General features: G+C 41.2%; 2 protein-coding genes and 1 long non-coding RNA gene across 4 annotated transcripts; 1 reads left to right on the top strand and 2 right to left on the bottom strand.

Annotated features, from left to right (window-relative positions):
* Positions 1-1,313: 1,313 nt before the first annotated feature.
* On the bottom strand, positions 1,314-3,328 carry MED28 (mediator complex subunit 28). The gene is made up of 4 exons (XM_071432664.1): positions 3,134-3,328; positions 2,983-3,049; positions 2,071-2,183; positions 1,314-1,639 (listed from the first exon to the last, which is right to left on the bottom strand). The coding sequence occupies exons 1-4, from the start codon at positions 3,281-3,283 to the stop codon at positions 1,442-1,444; spliced, it is 528 nt and encodes a 175-aa protein (XP_071288765.1). The 5' UTR covers positions 3,284-3,328; the 3' UTR covers positions 1,314-1,441.
* On the top strand, positions 3,309-17,015 carry LOC139592564 (uncharacterized). Its single transcript, XR_011680042.1, has 3 exons — positions 3,309-3,830; positions 14,707-14,883; positions 16,883-17,015. It is a non-coding gene; the product is annotated as an uncharacterized lncRNA (long non-coding RNA).
* On the bottom strand, positions 4,399-18,848 carry LAP3 (leucine aminopeptidase 3). Of its 2 annotated transcripts, XM_071432660.1 has the most exons (13): positions 18,716-18,848; positions 18,148-18,263; positions 17,764-17,818; positions 15,925-16,030; positions 14,660-14,819; positions 12,101-12,262; positions 10,961-11,119; positions 10,118-10,242; positions 8,664-8,752; positions 7,466-7,568; positions 5,773-5,852; positions 5,027-5,139; positions 4,399-4,918 (listed from the first exon to the last, which is right to left on the bottom strand). In XM_071432660.1, exons 1-13 carry the CDS (start codon positions 18,836-18,838, stop codon positions 4,720-4,722), a joined length of 1,590 nt encoding a protein of 529 aa, XP_071288761.1. In that variant the 5' UTR covers positions 18,839-18,848; the 3' UTR covers positions 4,399-4,719. The 2 variants fall into 2 exon arrangements, with proteins under 2 accessions (XP_071288761.1, XP_071288762.1); XM_071432661.1 differs by lacking the exons at positions 17,764-17,818; positions 18,148-18,263; positions 18,716-18,848 and adding an exon at positions 16,898-17,014.
* Positions 18,849-19,205: the final 357 nt, after the last annotated feature.

The following is a 19,205-nucleotide window of genomic DNA, read 5'->3' on the forward strand; positions in this document are numbered from 1 at the left end:
AATGCTGGCAGGAAAGAACCCATGAAGAAGTTGACTCTTGGGTTATTAACCCATTAAGTGTAAAAGGCAGGAAAATGTGCAACCAGCAGCCTGCTACTAAGACAGGATAGTTCCTCTTCAATTGCTTTGAATCCCCATTTCATTTCAACCAACAGGGCCCAGCTACCTAAAAAAATGTTATACATGCAAAGAGATGTACCTCCAGCCCAACCTCTTCTCTCATCCAACAGCCAGCAAGAGCTACAGCAACAGATCACTGTCAATCTCTTCAGACAAAACAGCCACTGTATCTCACTGGTGGGGCAGAGGTGGAAGGAAGGGCAGAACACTTCTACATGGCCAATGCTTTCATTCCAGTTATCTAATATTTTTTCCAAGAGGAACTGTTTGGTTGGAAAAGTGACTTTGGCAGTAGATTTGGCAAAAAGGCACATTTCATACTTATAATCAAGAAAGAGATCAAACACTGTACAGTACCACTGATGGGTACCTTGGCATCTGTGAGGATAGAAAAAATGTGCAGTGCTTTTTTCATTACCTTTCATCCATGCTGCCCCAAGAACACTAGAAATTTCAATACACAATTAGCAATTCTTACTTCCAGGGTTACAACAATTAATTATTCACTCTGCCCCCCTTAGAAAAGTATACATAGAAAAGTGGTTGTATGGATGAATTAAATTTGTTGCTTAGTAATACACAGGAGTATTTTGCTATTTCTACCTCCAAAAGCTTTTTTGGCTACATTTAACTTACTAAATAGAGCACTGCAATAGAAGGTAATTCTGTATACTGGTCAGTGGTGGTGATCCTAGCTCCACAATAAGTGGTCTGTATTTTGGGGTAGGTATTTTGGAACATCTCTTCAGTACTCTGAGAGTCAGAACATCAGTAACATGAGGCCTGCATGACATATCCCACTCTTGTGTGTGTTTTTCCATTTCAATTCATCCTATAGGAACCAAATTTGAATATTCCAAGACACCTTCCATGAGGTGAGCCAGTATGATGGACAGTGACGATTCACTTCAAAAAAAAGTGATCTGACCTACATACAGACAATTTTAAAGAGTGTTTCTGCAGTGGTACTCATGGATAATTACTGGATCACAAAACATTTAAATATTCCAGAAAAATCAAAAACTAATCTTTGCAAATATTTTGATCATACCAAAAAGCCCGGAAAGCAGGGCCCACCCTCTCTAGAAGGAACAAGGATGCACTCTGGGAGACACACTTCTACCAGAAAGCACCCTGAACAGCAACTCTGAATATTTTCCATTAAAACATAAAACCAATCCATATTTCTGTAATAAAAGAAAACAAGAAAATTTATTTGGCTTAATTGTTTTAACTGTATTTGCAGTATAAATTACATTATACAAAGAGCATACAAAGAACACCATTGCTTTTAAAATATTGAGCTGTGTAAAACTGAAGATTATGTTTGCTTCATTGGAGCAGGAATATTTGCAGATGCTTGTTCTAGGTAAGCTAATGGACCTTGAGGCATTTCTGCAGGCTTTTTGTGCTGTACACTGATGTCTTCCAGGACCTGCTGCCAGTGTCGCAGTTTACTCAGATGCTTCTGAATTAATGCTTCTTTTCTCTGCAATTCATTTCTTAATTCTGAAACATCCTATGGATGAAAAAAATGTGTATTAGAATATAGATATGATTCAAAAGGATAACCACCCCACCACATAAAGAGTATGTAACTTTTTTAGATCTTGAGTTTTCAAGCTGAACTTACAATGCAAAATGGAATAATGGAAAAGGGTTTAATGATACAGAGGAAAAGCACTGTGAATGCACTAGTGCTGTTCACCTATGTCACATATTTCAGAGATCACCATCCCCCAACTAGTTTGTCTCTTCCAATGAATTATCAGCTGTGTTCCAAACAGCAGCAGCTATCCAGCTTCTCCAGGTTCATGATGTGAGTTATGATAACAGCCAAATTCTGCCAACTTAAGGTACAGTATTATGTTAAAAAACCCAAAATTATGAACAAGGTGATGAAGGTACATAGCTTCTCTGATCCAGCACAGGACAGGTAAATTAACATACCTCTTTAATTACTTGTTCTGGTTTCTGGACTGAGAGCTGCAGTCTTTTTTGTAGAAAAAAGCATTCAGTTTGTCTTGCAACATCCAGAAACTTTTGGATGCACTGATCAACACCTACACATACAATAACAGTATTGAAAGAACAGATTCCAAAAAAAAAATAAGATTTCAGGCTGGTAATAGTAGTGGTCTATTAAAAACAACTTTTCACTGTACATTCTAGAATGAAAATCTTCAGATTCTCTAAAATAATGTGTTTACATACCAGTAAGTCCTTGTATAAAATGTACAAGTTATTTTAGAAGTGCAGGACAACACTTCCTCCCATGTTTTATTTTATTTCTGACAAGGAGTAATAAAGTAATTCATAGAACTTGGTTGCATGCCTAAGCAACACGCTCAGTGTAGGGTTCTAAAATGTGCATTTATTGAGGAGAATATTCTGCCCTCATAGACTACACTCTACTGTTTTGGTAATAAAAGTTGTTCCATGCCAGCACATGAAGAAGATCAAATATCCAGAAAGGAGTTCTGAAAAGCATTTATGCCGATTTTGAAACGCCATTTGAGTGAAGTTTCAGAAAATTTTCAGGGACAACTGCACTTCTAAGGAGTAGTCAAGGGCCACTTTTCAAACTCCTGTTCATAGCAGTATTTAATTCCACCTCCCCGGAGCTGCGTTACCCAAGCCCTAAAGCAGCGCTGCCAAGCTGCCTGGCCTGGCCTGGCCTTTCCCATTCCCTGTTACTGCTTCATTCAGCTTCCCAATGCATCACATCACCTCCCTGGTGCCTGAAACGCCTGGCACACTCCGACCTTCCCACCACACCCGGGGCATTCCCGGCTCCGCTTCATTCCTGCCGCCGCTCCCAGCAGCGGGAAGGGGCGGCGCCCTGCTCCCGCCCGGGCTCACCGGTGCGGATCTCCTCCTGGTCCGTGCCGTTCACGTAGTCCTGGCTCACCAGCGAGGCGAAGCAGGCCTGCGGACAGGGAAGCACCGCGCTGAGCGGCTGCGGGGGCCGGCGCAGGCAGGGCAGCGCCCGCCCGCGGCTGCCCCCCCTCACCTCGAAGGACGCTTCCAGCTCGTCCACCAGCGTGCTGTTGGGGTTGCGCGGCCCCGCGGGTGGCGGGATGAGGCCGGGCGGGCCGGGCGGGCCCGGCGGCGGCGGCCCCGGGGCCTGGGATCCGAACATTCCGCCCAGCGCGCCCGCCATGGCGGGAGCGGCGGCCGCGCATGCGGCGGGAGCGGGGCGGGCCCGGGCGGCCCCGCCCGCTGAGGGCCGGAGCGTCGGGCCGCCACGGCGTGAGGGTCGGTGTGTGGCTCCTGTTCCTGTCACCGGGCACCGCTGAAACCGGTCTGGCACCATTCTCTCGGCACCTAAGAGATATTGTCATGTATCGAGATCCCTTCTTAGACTTCTCCAGACTAAACAGACCCAGCTCCTGCAGTCTCTCCTCATAAGAGATGTTCCAGACCCTCCGTCTTCATAGCCCTCTGCTGGACCGTCTCCCGTAGTTCCATGTGTTTCTTGCATTGACCAGCCCAGGACCGGACAGAGCACTCCAGAAGTGGCCTCGGTAGGGCAGAGGAGGTGGGGAGGATCACCTCCCCAAGCCGCTGGCCACACTCCTCCCATTCCAGCCCAGGATAGCACTGGCCCTGCTGGAACAAGGCAAGCAGAGACAGCAAAGCCATCTCCCCCAGAGGGACCCTCCTCCTCCAGCCTTTGCCCTGCTTCTGTCTCACGGGTGCGAGCCTGGGTAAGCACTGTTTCAGCATCACTTGGTCCACAACAGCATTTAACAAAACCCCCAAAAATCCACCCTAAACCAAAATAAATCCCCGCTCCATGGGCTTGGATCCTCCAAATTGTTAAGAAAACATCACCTCACATTTTACGTGTCAGGTCTGTTTGATGTTTGAACTGATTCTGGGAACAATGTCCCTGCTTGGAGGGTGGCCACCTCACACCAGGAAAGAGGGGAACTATCAGGATGACAAAAACCATGTGAGATAAGGGCAGGTCCCCCTAAAAACACACAAGCACTAACTTGCACCCACTAGTTTTCTGAAAAAAATTTACAATATACACTTCTTGACATGTTTATAACTTACTACATAATTCTATGCTGAAGCCATGCTAATGCTAATCACACAGCATCATTTCTGCCTCAGTACTTAGCAAAAGCAGTTTAGTTTTTCTAAGGAAAAAATGCCAGAATGGTGTTTCTATGAAAATCTTTGCAGAGTTCCCACTGACACCACCTACAGTTCACTCAAAACTGAGGTACATCTATCATTGATTGTTTATTCTCTCTCAATCAAAACTCACACCCAAATAAGGTATTTATTGTTTACAACAGTTATGCATACTTTGCATATAAAATAGATGTCTCAATAGTTCCCATTGACATGTTATGGTATTAAATATTTCAGTAGTTCAAACAGAATAATTTTTATTTTGCTGCATAATATGGTATGGGATGAAAAATCTCCAAGTTGAGATATTCTTACCCAAGTAATAATTTATAAAATGCATTTTTAGTTAATTGTCATAGTGAAAATATGCTTGGGACATTCATTTATGAATGATACTTTTTAAGATTGTTTTTTCTTAAGGCAGAGTGGATGATTTTAGAACCAGTATTTTTATTTGGCCTTGTGAGTGTCTTGACTTAATCGAGCTGCAAACTCAACGAGTGTTCTGGTGGGCCGCCCTGCCATGCCCTTCCGCAGGTACGGCACCTCATCCTTGTTGGACATGACCCCAGCTATATCCAAATGAGCCCAGTGAGAGGCAGTCACAAACTCCTTCAGGAATGCTGCAGCTGTGCATGCTCCTCCAGCCCTGTGGGAAACAGAAAGATGTTCTGTTCCCAAAGCAATTCCAACAGCACACGTATTAAACAAATGGGTTGAAAGAAAGGGGCACGTGGAAGGTGCTGGTTCATCTTACCTGCTGTACTTTCCAATGTTGCTCACATCTGCAAGAGGACAGTCTGTGACTTGTTTTGTGTAATGCTCAAAAAGAGGCATCCTCCAAACTCTGTCCCCTGTCAAAATGCTGGCCTGAAAAAAAAAAATAAACAATGATATTTTGGGAATTTCTTTTTCTAACTGCACTTGTAAGCCCTGTTTTCATGCATGCTTCTTTTTGTTTAGGTTTTAACAGTCTAAAAATCTTCAGCCCAAGATATTAGGTTTTTGGAAATAGATTGTTTACAAAACAAAACAGGCAATCCATCTTTTTAGGTACTTTGGTGTTAGCCAAAAGGCAACATCTAAAGACCACATTTTTTAACTATTCTTCCTTTTCCCTGACAACAGAAATCCTTCCCCTCAGAGGCTTCCTTGATCCATCGCACCTCAGCCACTCACAAGGCCTCTGTGAATTTCTGTACCTGTGTTGTTAATTATCTTTCTAACATGAAATAATTACTGCCAGTAGTCCAGAGTTTATGCATATGTAGTGAGTTATCAGATCATGCAGATCCTTAAGATGCATGGTATATGATATTACATCTCACTGAAGAGCTACTAATTAATAGTCAACTAAATATAGTACTGACATCATTCCTCTAAAATTTCAAAACATTATAACATCTTTCAGATTTGCATAAAGACTTTCAGTAGTGTACTTTTCAATAAGACATATCACTGAATTATTACTATTATGATTTAACAATAATGCAGGTGGCCTACCTCATAGAGGTGAGTCCAAAGCCAAGATGAGTTTGTGAACACGCCAGTTGCAGCAGATCCCAATGCAACATCCATGGCACCTAAGGGAACACACCTTCAAGTTCTTATGACAAAGGCAAAGGTGGACCTGAGCTATTCCTTGCATCTTGACTCCTCACAGAACTTTCCATTTTTAATTCCCAGTATCAGTAACAGGAATTTATCAGACCGCAAACCTTGAGGACTTTAGTATACTGACATTTTTGAAATTCAGAACATTTTTATTACATTTATATATTCTAAAAAACACAAGAAAACATAAAAATTATATTCTGTTTTACATGAAACTAAATTTTCTGATTTCAGATTGATGTTTCTTAGAAATAGTTCTAAGATAACCAATAACAGTATCCTCTAAAAAAAAAATAGATATTATTATTTTCATATAGAAAATACAAATGAATGGGCTTTTTCCAGTTTATAGACCTCTACCATTTTTGAGCTGATACTTTCTCTTTTGTGAATTTCGCTTACATAGACTTTTGCACATCATGTGTAAATTTACTTGATTAAATATTTAATTTATTAAAATAATCCTTATCAAAATATTAAACCATAGGATTAGATATTTATCTAGTTGATGCCCCAGAACTGCTTCTCTAATAGCAAAACTTAATCCTTAGTAAGATGAAAAAAAAAAAAAGTAGTTTAGCAAAATATGTCAAAGAAATTTCTATGGGAGCCCTCCTTATTCCTGCTTAGTGCCCAAGGATCCCAGATAGGAATACTTTTATACAAGCCAACAATCTTAAATTCAGTTTCCCTTCTGTCTATTGAAATTTTCCACAGCATTTGAACTGGTAAAACTGATGGAACATAATTTAAGGCATTAGCAGAGAATCTGTATAAGCATAATTATTTTGCTTAGCATATTAATTAAACAACAGAGTAGAGTTCTGTCTGAATTACTCTTCCATGTTTGCTTTTATTTCGGCTACAGTCACCTCACCCGTGACAGCTTGTTAGTGAGTTCATGCATACAAAATTGCTGGTTTTAAATTTAAATTTACAGCTTCATTATTATACAACTGTAGAGATGAAACAATTAAAACACACTTCATAATGCCTAAAAGTATGCAAATTACACCAAAAATACTTCAGTCAAACGAATTCCTGGGGAATGATGACGACTCCCCTGCCATCATGGAGGCCTGAGCCAGCACACAGGGTGGGAGAAGTGGCACTGGCAGGGTCAGAGCTCAGGCACCCAGCAAGGCCTTCAGGAACCTGCCTGGGCTCCAGCCTGCTCCATGCCAGATGGACTGGGCAGGACTCTTCCATGAACATGTCACCACCTCTGCATCACACAGGCCTGGGAGCTGAGAGGGTTCAGCTCAGAGATGGAAGAAGCACAGTGAGACACTGCACAAACACTGACATCATCAAAAACTGTAGATTTTCCTGCTCTTGGCTCCAGCTGGGCTGAGCCAACCCAACTTCATCTCCACTGCTGAGCATGTACATCCCTGCACGTCCCCTCCCCACTCCAGAGACACACAAGCTGTGCTCACTGCTGTCCTGAAACATGTAAAATCATCTCAGTTGCCTTTGAATTAAGGGGGGTTTATATACACAGCACAACTAATCCACAGCCCAACTAATGAGTAACACAAAACTTGACTTCAAAGTGAGCAGGGAAGGGACACTGCTTTACCTGTTAATGTTGCAGCATTCACAATAGCCCTTGCATTAAAATTGTGGGCATAACAGAGAGCATCAGCTAACAGCAGTCTTCCTTCTGCATCTGTGTTATCTACCTTCAAAGGCAAAACCAGTAAACAATCAGGTAAAGTACTGTAGATGTCTCTTTCACTGATGTATTTCTCATATATCTTAAATAGCTGCTGGAGAGAGATCCTAAAAACTTCAGGTAATGAAAATTTACTCAAACTACATTGAAAAGAAGAAAAAATACAGCATTGATACACAGTTATGTGTATAATGTAAAAGTGTATCTGTAGCTGATGTAAGTCATCCTTCAGCACTACAACCTCCTCTGCATGCTGGGTCTCCTCCAGAAGAGCCTGGAGACTGGAGAGGTGTCTCAGGGAAGCACACAGGCTGCACCATGTGCTTGGAGCTACCAGCACTTTCTTGCAGATTTCTTCTTGGTGGGGGAATACATGGCCAGTCATTTTCCCTCAAAGCAGAGGTTGACTGAACTCAGTTTTCAGAGATGAATGTTAAAAAAAAGGAAGGTTCAGCAAGTCAAAAGTGGCAGAATCACAGAAATTCAGACAAAAAGAAAGCCATCCACTTCTGCATTAAATCAGTGATCTACAGCACAATGGCTTTCAGTACAATTTAATCTATTAGATGAGTATGAAACCATTTGTAATAAATGTGAAATATGTATCTTGGGTACTGATTTGGCAGGCTCCTTTGAACCAACAGCCCCTACGACTCAGAGTTCTGATTGTACTGAGCATTTTGGCAGTGTAAAGACTGTGTTACATCAGCAGGAAACTGATGTCTTACTCCAGATAGCAAGGAATTTGCCTCAAGAGTCTGCTGGAAGCACTTACAGTTATTTATTTGGACTTAGAGCCTTTATTTATGAGCATTGTAACAACCTCTTGTGCCAAATAAGCTTTTCCAGTGTGCTCAATAAATTACCTTACTTTGCAGCTTTTCCTAGCAATTTATAAGACATGTCCCATCTCTTCAATCTATATTTGAAAAAATCCTACCATAGCAATTTCTAGTTAGCAACATGCTTCTTACAATTTTAAAAACAGTACATTTGCACTGCTAATCTAGAAGGGTTTTTTAAATGTACTCTGACTGCAGTCAACTTGGTTGATTAAACCAGTTCACTAAAAGTATCCAAATTCCAAGTTTCACATGCATACCTGTATTGTTTTTCCATTCTTGGCTCTAACTACATCTCCAGGCTTGTTTGCCTTACCACTGGGCATATTTTCACAGAGGGGTGCCAAACCTGAGAGAGAGAAAAAGAAAAGCGAACTACTAGTTTCCTTCTCAGAAAAGCTGTAGAAAAAACCCACTTAGATATACTCCAAACACCTCCGTAAGAAAATAGTACAAGTGTAATTTTGAAATTAAAGTCAAAATTCAAATTTTCCCAGTTAATGGAAGACACATGGTCCAGTTTTCAGTCAGGGAAACGCCTCTGCATGATGCACCACCGGGCTCTCTCACCTACACTACTTTACCACTAGGGTTTTCTTCTACATTTTTTCCAGACAAATGATATCAGAGGAGCAATAAATACTATTTTTTGTCTCCTGTATATAATTATTCACATGTAAAGGAACTTCTTTCTTTCTGAAATTAAGAACTTCTCAAATAAACACTCTGAGCCATTCAAGCTGTGCTCACTGTATAATGCCTAGAGTGGTCCAAGTACTTCTCACGTAACTGCAGCCATACCAAGAACAACTAGAAATGAGCAAAAAACAGGCTCAGCGTCAAAACTGCAACTATGACTGGGATCATGGAATGAATGAGGAAGTGCACTCATAGGGAAAGCCTGCACTTGGCACAAGGTGCACAAGCAGAGCACCTTTTTCATGATGCACAGACCGGCTCCACTGCCAGCCCTCCCCATCGCACTCTTGGTGAGGAAGGCCGTAAGGATGTGCGTGGGCACCGCTGCCCTCTCCTGGCTGAAGCATAGAAGTGCCTAAAGTACCAGTAAACTCAAAGCCCAGCTTCTGACTAAAACTTATTGCACACCATGTTCCATGTCATTGCCAACTGGTCTTGCCACAGCATCTGAATCAGCTCATTTAATTTTACCTCTGTAGAACAAATAAACTTTTTTTCAGGAAAAAAAAATCATTGCACATGCATAAAGGTATCAGCAGACTGGTTTGGTTTGTTTTAGTTTTCTGCTGAGATATTCACCTAAGGAAACTAGAGCTGATCCCTCTTCCTGTTCAGTTGTGGCATGCACTTATGGAGGTAGCTCAGCACACCTGACTCCTTTTCAATCTAACTGCTTATACAGAGATGCACATTCCTTCTTGTAATGAAGGATCAGGACTTTTCAAAGACTCATTGGAAGTATCTTTATTGACAAGCATTTCTCACTTAAGATGTAAAAATCATACCTTAAAAATCTTGATTTGGTGTTCTAATATTTTATTCAAGTAAAGAACAGTAATTTTTTGATATGCAAGTGAAAATGGAAGAGAGATTGAGCAAGGGAATGAGAAAAGTGGGTGTGCAAGAGTCCATGATGTTTGTACATGGCTTTTACCATTGCTAATACTAGAAAAATACTCTCTCACAAAACCTTGTAGAACTAAGATTTTTGGACTCTCCACACAAAACCACTTACCAATTATGTTCAAAGGTAGATTTAGAGCTGCTGCTGTCACAATGGCTGAGCAGACAGTTGCTGCCCCTCCCATGTCTGCTCTCATGGCATCCATACCCGACGACGGCTTCAGTGAAATGCCACCGCTGGAACAAACAGCTCAATGTCACATACACCGGTGATGTTCTGTCCATCAGTGTGTGTTAACACCAAATAGCAGTAAATGCTAGACCTGGGGCTCCAACTACCTCTACAACCCTAGTAAATCTACTGGAAGCAAGGTGTCTGGGTTTTCATTTCAGATAAAATATTACTTTCTCCTAATTAGGAGACCATAAAAATCCAGGTAGACTGCAGTGGAGTAACTCATTGATCTTCATAATGGCAGTGCACATAATGAACAAAATAATACACTTGGTAAAAATCAACGTATGGATGGGGAACTGACTGATAAATTCTTCAGCAGTATGTGATATGGAAAATATCTGCTGCTAAGAATGAACTATTTTCTATTTCCTTAAGCATCATCTAGATGTCCAGTGACATACTGCAATTCTAAATATGGAAATTCTTCAATCACAGGTTTGTTCAGGACAAGAAGAGAAATAGCACTTTCTTTATTTTCTTTCCCTCTAAATTTCCTTCTTCCCATACAAGATGATGGCATATTAATTCCTACTTTGGACAATTGATGTTATCTTATTTCCAGAAAAGGAAGCACAAGCTGCTATATAATGCAAATTCAGTGGAATGGCATTGGAAGATGTGCTGAGCAAAGCAAAAGCATCTCCCTGTTAAACATGAATAGCAGGAAAGCATTTTCTCCCTCTAGTAATTAAAATATTGGCATACAAGCATACATACCTGTCAAATGTAACTCCTTTTCCTACAAATACCAATGGGGAGTCATCTGTATTGGCACCCCCTAAATAGTGAATCTCCAGAAAGATGGGAGGTTCAGCTGAACCCTTAGCTACACTCAGGAATGCTCCCATCTCTTGTGTTGTTATCCAAGACTCTGGTCTGGAATAGAAACATGTATTAGTTTTATTATTTTTCCCAACTGGACACTTTGACCAAGGTGATTTTTTTTAAGATATCATGATTCTTGATGGTTTGTACACAAACCATTTCATTTTAGTTAGCTATTTTGGAAACTGTAGTTTAAATCCAACTACTACTACCTTTTCTGGTGAATCAGAAAAATACTTCCTCAGTTGCTCTTTGATTTTTGTTTTGTTTAAAAAAACCCAACAAAACAAGAGCTTGTCTACAGTTTCTGCATCAGAAACACTGATCTTTCACTTGCCTGTGAGGCTGTAGATGCTAAAGGTATGTGAAGTAACAATATTGCAGCAGGTTACACTTAGCTTTCTGCTAGCAAGATTTCCCCCAGTCTTTTGCTTTCAACAAAATAGTCTCCAACACTTGCACAACCAGTATGCTCATTTCTACCATAGAGTAGAAAGTAGAAATTCAGGAGCAAGAAGCACCAGCTGTGCAAATTCACTTGCAAGGGCTTTTATGGCTCCATCTCACATTTTTAAAAACTATTAAAAAATCCCAACAGTAACAGCAATAAATAGAAGATGTTTTATTACCATATCCACATGAAAAAGCAAAGGTATGTAAAAAACCCACTTGGGAAGAAAACAAAAGGTACTTAATATTAGCCCTCTATTCACTGAGGCTTCTTTTCACAGCACATGTGTTAATTAAGCAATAATTGACTGCATGACTAATTGACAGTTAATGATTTTACTGCATCACAGTATCTTTCTTCCTCTACAAACTAGCGCTCACTTAATCCTTGAAAACAGCCTGCAGTCTGGGCACTCCTCACACCTTTTCCCTAAACACTTCCCCCTCTTTGGTCATTTGAAGTAGCAAAGGGAAAATGAGATTTGAATAACTTCAGATTTTAATAACCTGGAAGGTATCTTATCTCACTGTGATAGTTCTCTACCCTACTATTCCTAGAGGAATCATTTCCATGGAATTTACCTTATGTGGACCTTTACATTGCTGAAAGTTCTGAGCTTCTGTTCAATATGTTCAGCAAATTTGATTGGAGTTATATAATTAGCTGGAGCCTCCATAAGGTACCGAGCAAGGTTCTGTCCCTCAGCGTAGGTAACACCTTTTTGCCAGGCTTCACTTTCAGCACTGAACAACAACACACAATGATCAGGATTATAGACATTTGCAAAAGTAAGAAAAGCATTCACGTATTTTCTTTCTTAAAATGCAGTAACATTAATTTGGAGAAATTAAGAATATCAGTTATCTTAGTACAAGGACTCTAGTCTAGTAACTCATCTGTGGTTCTAGTCAGTGCCAAATACTTCAGAGAAAGCTAGGAGAATCCAAGAGTAGACAGATGGAAAATTATCTATCCAATTCATTAGGTCTTATCCTAATCCTTACTAATCAAAGATTGGCTTAAATCCTCAAACACAAGGTTTAATACCCCTCCTGAAGTTTGTAATCACATTACTTTTAACAGCCTTGAAAGTTTTTATTTACCATATAAAGTCTCCACCATATTTACCATATAAAGTTATGTAGTAAGAGTGGAACTTGGATCTCATTTCCCAGTGCACTCAAGGCACTTCACTAACAAATGACAGAGCAAACATTCACAGAGCTGCCTGTGTAGGAAATGGGGAAGTCTCTCTGGTTACTTTGACAAACGACCAGTACAAAGCCTTTCATTTTACTGAGACAGCTTACTTTATAAGTTATCACAAAGCAAGGCATTGAACAGGATTTTGCCTCTAAAAACAGCAGGACAGTGATAGAGGAATGCAGGAGGAGACATGGAAGAATCTGCTTCCAGATTCCCCAGTTCTTTGTGCTCAGCAATAGAGTTTAAGGAAGAGGGGCACTCCTCATGACAGGAAGAGAGACTCAGGACTTAGCCTAAGGATGATGGACACACACAAGTCCTTGGTAGCAGGCAGAACACATCTGAGGGTTCAGAGGGAGCTGGCTGGCATCACTGCAAACCTAGGCTCTTTCAGTTTGAAAGGTAAAACTGAATGTGGTCCCTGATGACCCTGAGGTCCCTGAAAAGGACAAATATGCATCTTTAAAAATGCCAAGGAGAATATAGGGAACTACAAGCCAGTTATCCTAGACTAATTCCTTGGAAGTTTATAGAGAAAGTAATTTTGAAAGCCATTTCTAGGTATATGAAGGACAAGATGGACACTGGGAACCATAATTTTAGATTTGCAGCAAATTCCTGACCAACTTAAATGAATTCTGTGATGAGAGAGTTTGTCACAGAGGACCACAGTGGATGTAATTGACCTTAAAGGTCTTTTCCAGCCTAAACAACTCTGTGATTTTTCTTGACTTTAGCTAGGTTTTCAGACAGAGTCCTTGCAGACAAATTGAGAAAACATGAATTGAAGCAGGAGTGTGTCTGCACACGGACACATCTCAGAGCTGTACAGTAAGACAGTAACAGACAACAATCTCAAGATTCAACAAGGAAAACTGCAATACGACACAAAGAAAAAAATTCATTATGAGTGTAGTTAAGTACTAGAACAGATGCTCCAGTGAGGTTGTGGAATTTTCAACTCAGGAGATATTAAAATGTGGACTAAACAAAGGCCAGGCTTTAATGTTGTGTGTAATGTCCACGTTATCCCTAATCCAAGCTGGAGTTGGACTGAATGACCTCCAGAAGTCTTTTCCAACCTAAATTACTATATAAAAAATGTTACTTCCATAACTGGACATAGGACCATCTGTGTTTTCAGGAAATTTATTTAATACAAATTTAATCAGTTTCTAAACTATCTGCAGTGCTACAAAATAGGAAGAGTGTTTATTTTACATATAACTTATCAAGAGGCTTCAACTTTATTTCACTAACTTCTTTGTAAGGAAGAACTTGATCCTGCTTAAAGTACATACAGGGAATTCCTCTCCCCTGCATGACAGAATATCCTATACCAAACATCCAAAGTCCACTACAATAATTGTTCTGAAACCAAAAGCCCTGGTTCTACTTTCTGCTCTCAGTAAGTGATGTCTGTTTAGAGAGCAGAAGAACCCAGGCTTTTCTTCTTGCATTATACCCTGTAAATGAAAATATAACAAATGAACTATGTAAAATATATCCATAGCACATTGATCTGGTGTCAGTTAGCATTTCCTGATTCTCCAAAGGATTCATCCATTTATGGAACTTGAAATACCTCTTCTCCACAATTCTGGTACACAATACCAACAGAAGTCCTAGTATACCACAATTTCTCTTCAGGTAGCTTTTACTTTTTATTTTTATCCTGGTCCTTCTTTTCTATGAAGCAGCATTTATTTACCCTTAACCTCTGAATATGGCATCAAAACACATGGAACAAACACTAGAAATATACTTGAGATGCAAAATACTTCAAGAAATTCAAATGAGTAGGAGTTAAGAAGTGTACTGTTGCTACCCCTATTCTTTCAGTTTTGTTTTTCTCATGCACAAGCATGCCATGCATACAGTTTTATAAATAAGCAAACAAACAGATCAATAAATACGCAAGCTCTTGCGATCACCTTCCATGAAGCTGAGGAGTAACTACAGGTTTCTTTTTTTGCTTCAGCTCATTATATTCATGCAATCCAAGGACAGCACCTTCTGCAGCTGCTTGTGCATCTCCACAGGGGTCTACTTCCACACAAGGGATCTCCAAATCCTGGATCTGCCTGCAGCCAACTAAAAAATACAGCACAGAACTGAAGGCCAACTATTGCACAGAACAGCAAAACAGCTGTCTGAGGTGATCAATGGGACATTGCAAGGAAAAAATAATTTTAACTAGAGATAGCTGAGTTTATAAGTAAGTCAGTCAAAGAGACCATGTAGCAGAAGGATTAAAAATGCTAATGACCATATACTGGCAAATTTTTACTAAAAATATCAGTTGATGAATTATAATTCTTAAAATGTTTCACAAGAGTAAAAAAAGCAAAGATCACAGTTGTTCTGACTCCTTAAAGCTCATTCTACAGCAAAGTAAGGCTCTATCATTCTGGAGTGCTATGAATTATAACTATCTACAGGTATCAGAAATTTGCCATAATTTAGATTTTTGCTAAGAATATGACTGTTCTTTTCTTCCAGATGAGTTTATATACCCTTTCATAAACAATGTATTCCATAAATTCTATTTTGCTCCCAAATAATTTAACAATGTTTTATGTCAACTACAAAGTGAACATTAATTAACAATGTTAATGGCAGCTACAGGCTAGCACTTTGGACAAACAGCTGTCATCCAATCAGACTATAAGGTCTTCAGTGAGAACTCCTAATTCTTAATTTACACACTTAGATGTAGCAGTTATCCTTGATTAAGATAAGCCTTCTCTGTCTTCAACAGATAACACACTGAATCATAGTATTGATGTTGTGAAAGATATTAATTTATAGCACAAATGCCTCAGTTATTAAATAAGTGTGCATACTTAAATATATATATTTATATAAAATAGATATCATATATGTGCATACTTAAGTACAGAGTGACCATAAAGTGAATTGGTGATGCTTCTCAGCTCCAAAATACTAATTAGACAAGTGCCTTTTCAATATCACACTGTTTAGGAAAGTTATTTGATAACTTCCTGATAACTCCTTGCTCACTAAGGAAGAATTTACATAGTATCAGTGACAAGTAAATGAATTTACCAAACCATGCAGTAAGTTGTGCATTTCCAAACAAAGGCATACCTAGACTTGGTCTTCAAAAGTGGAACATGCTGCAGAACTGCAATTGCTTTACAGACAAAATGCTTAAAAAATTTTAAAGATATTTAACCTGCAACAGCTGTACGGATGTTTTCTTTGCCTTCATTCCAGTTTTCTTGTTCGTTTATTCCAGCATTCTTCTTACCCAAGCCAACTACCACCACACTTGGAAAGTCCTAGATGAAGCCAACACACAAATGGATTAATTTTCCTCATTGCTACAGCCACAGCAGAGTTGTTAAAAAGACTTAACTTTCCAAATCAAATCAAGCATAGCATTAAAATAGATGCAGTACTTTTTCTATATCAGGCACTTTCCATTAAGAGTGCCTGCATGGTGCTGCTGTGCTGTGCTCCCAGTCATTTGCTGCAGGCATGCAAGTCAGTTATTCTGTTGTCCAGTTCAGAATCATGTGCATTGCACATGGCAGACAGGGCTTTATGCTCAACACATGGTAAATCTGGGCACCCAAGGGCAAGCCTAAGAGTCCTTGGAAAGCACATCCAGCTTCCAAGCTGTAAGAAAGGACAGAACTTATCTGGAGAATTGTAACCCTTTTTGGCACAGTATTTTGCTCAAGAAAATAAAATCACTTCAAAAGGTCAATGTGTTAGCTCATCTCAGGAGTTCTGCTGGCAAGATTTGCCAGGTAGCAAACCTAAGCTGCACAAGGGTAGACCTCTCCAGAGCTCAGGAAAACAATGTAGCACAGCAGACTACATGCTTGCCTTGTAAACTGCATGCAAGTGGAAGGAAAGAAGTAATGAGTATTAAAGGAGACTTTTAATAGTGAAGTCAAATTTGTATAAAGCTCTAAGCTATATATATGAACATATATAATGTTCCTATAACTCTTAAGGAAAAATTAGGTTAATGTTAGGCTTTCCCATCTCTGTCAGCCTCCAGCAATCAGCTGTCAAACTGCTACACTGTAGTAAAGTCTTTTAGTCTGCAAAATGCTGAAACTTGTGTTAGCTTTCTGGAAAATCAGTGATACCAGTTAACATTCTCCTGTCTTCTATTGCAGAGATTTGCTACTCACTTCAGAGCCCATCCTGTATGCAGAACTGGGACCTTCAGTGCACTCAACTTCCATGAAATTTCTGAGAGCCTTTTTACCAAGTCCGGTGTCACCTGTGTGGGGTGTCCGCACAGGAATTTATACATGGTAGGCAATTCTCACTACAAATGGATTTATTTCAGATTATTGAAATAGCCTTAATGTAAGATTCAGTTACTTAGAGAGGAACACCTATTGTCACATCACATGCCTTACTAGGACTCCAAAAAGGCACAGATCATTCCATATTGGTCAGCTTCTCATATGTGCATTAGTTCTATCCCAGCTTCTCAAGTAGAACCAAAAGCCTGACTTTGAGCAGATGAATCCTCATCTCATAGCCTTGTGATCTATCATGCCTGTGCAGACAAAAGCCCTGCTTGAAAAACAGCCCCATAACTTGCTTTCAGAGGTTTCAAGCACCTGACTTAAAACCTCTGACAAAAGCCTATGAAGGGACTACCTTGTCTGAGAACTGTCAGGTCTGGAAGGTGTTTGCACCTATCAGTAACTCCTCACAGACTCACCCCTCCTGGATACAGGAAGTGTGGAAGTCAGATCCAAAACTGCCATGCTTTAGCTCATTCAGGAAGCAGCTATTCAGAGTACAGCACCTTTGGGGCAGACTTGTTCACATCCTCTCCATTTGCAGCACAGTGCAGGGAGTACAGGACTGTGCAAAAGGCTGTGCAAACATGGGCAGTGCAGAACAGGAGTTGAAACAGTCAAGAAGAGGGAAGAAGAGCCAGCTACTTATACAAGCACAGCAGTGAACTCAGCATAAAATTAGATGTAAGGACAAACTTCACACATCAATCAACTAGCATACAAAACCACAAAGTTCATACCTGATGCAAACCATGAAATATACGTGTTTTGCCTTTCTTCAGAGGTGGCCCACATCTAGGACACAAAAAGATTCTTTTAATACAGAAGGCCTTACTTGTGATCAACCTTACAGTACTGTGTTTACTCCATGACTACATAGTGTGCCATACATGCACTCGGATGCTTGGCTCTGTGCTCGTTCAGAGCAGAGGATGGCTCCCATGAAATTTTTGCATGTTTGCTCAGTGATTGGTTTTATCATAGGAGTTCCCCTCCAAACTGTCAAAGCAAATACCAGCCTGACAGTGATATGGACACAGACAGTAATAACAAAAACAATAATACCATTCCTACTGGGATTTGTAGGTACTTTAGTCCATTTCAGAAACTTGTCACACACTTACAGGGAGAGAAGTGCTCTCAGCTTTCCAGACACAAGCCTATCAAAAGCATCTCCTGCACTAGTGAACTGGGCAGCACCATCATCCTTTTCACTAGAGTAGACTCCCAGAACAAGACCCTAGAAAAGGACACACGTTAATGTAAACAATACGAAATGTAGAGACCCGTCAGAGAGTCAGCGAGCACAGTTTTCAAACTATTGCTACTTCTCTATGTATTTATCTCAGTTTTTGAATTTATCTGACGTGATGCACAGAGTAACACTTCTGTAAACCAGGATCAACTACTACAATTAAAAAGTGTGTATTCTTTTAAAATGTGAAAAAGAAGTCAGAGCCAGCATAAGTGAACTTAAAATAATTTTGCCAATCACATAAAGACAAAAACCCTTTCAATCAGTAATTTAAAGTACAAAAGAGCTTCTCCCCTCCAGCGCAGACCTCCAGTTTGGTACCCCCAAGAGAAGCGGTGGCAGCCGCATCGCTCCTGACTCAACTCCGGGGGGCACACGGGGGGCTCAGCCGGGAGCCCAGCGGAGGAAGGGACACGCAAGCCCGGCTCCCCGCTCACCTTGCCGGCCGTGTCACGGCTGTAGCCCCGCGGCGAGGGGCCCTGCGCCGAGCAGCTGCAGGCCCGCGGTACGTCCCGGGCGAGGCGGCGCGCAGCCCCGCTCCGCACGCAGGGCAGCAGCATGGCACCGAGCGCGGCACCGAGCGCGGCAGGCAGGGCAGCACGGAGGGGAGGGGAGGGGAAGGGAGCGGCGGGGCCGGGCCCGGCGCGCACAGCGCCTCATCAGCCGGCGCCGCGAGGGGCGGTGCGCGGCGGCCGCGGGGGAGGGCCGGGCCGGAGAGCGGGGATGGAGAGCGGGGCCCCGGAGCGCTCCCGAGCGGGAATGGAGGGCGGGACCCCGGAGCGCTCCCGAGCGGGGATCCCGCGGAACGGGGGCTGGGGTTTCCTCATGGCCCAGCACGATTCGTACGAGGGGGCGGCTCGGCTTCACAGTGGATTTTTGCCCTCTCGTGGCATGTTCTCGATAGGTGGTCGTACTTCTCTCGGGGGT

This window comes from Agelaius tricolor, unplaced genomic scaffold (assembly GCF_023055355.1).
Source record: "Agelaius tricolor isolate 1412-34295 unplaced genomic scaffold, bAgeTri1.0.p SCAF_8, whole genome shotgun sequence".
Taxonomy (NCBI): Eukaryota; Metazoa; Chordata; class Aves; order Passeriformes; family Icteridae; genus Agelaius; species Agelaius tricolor.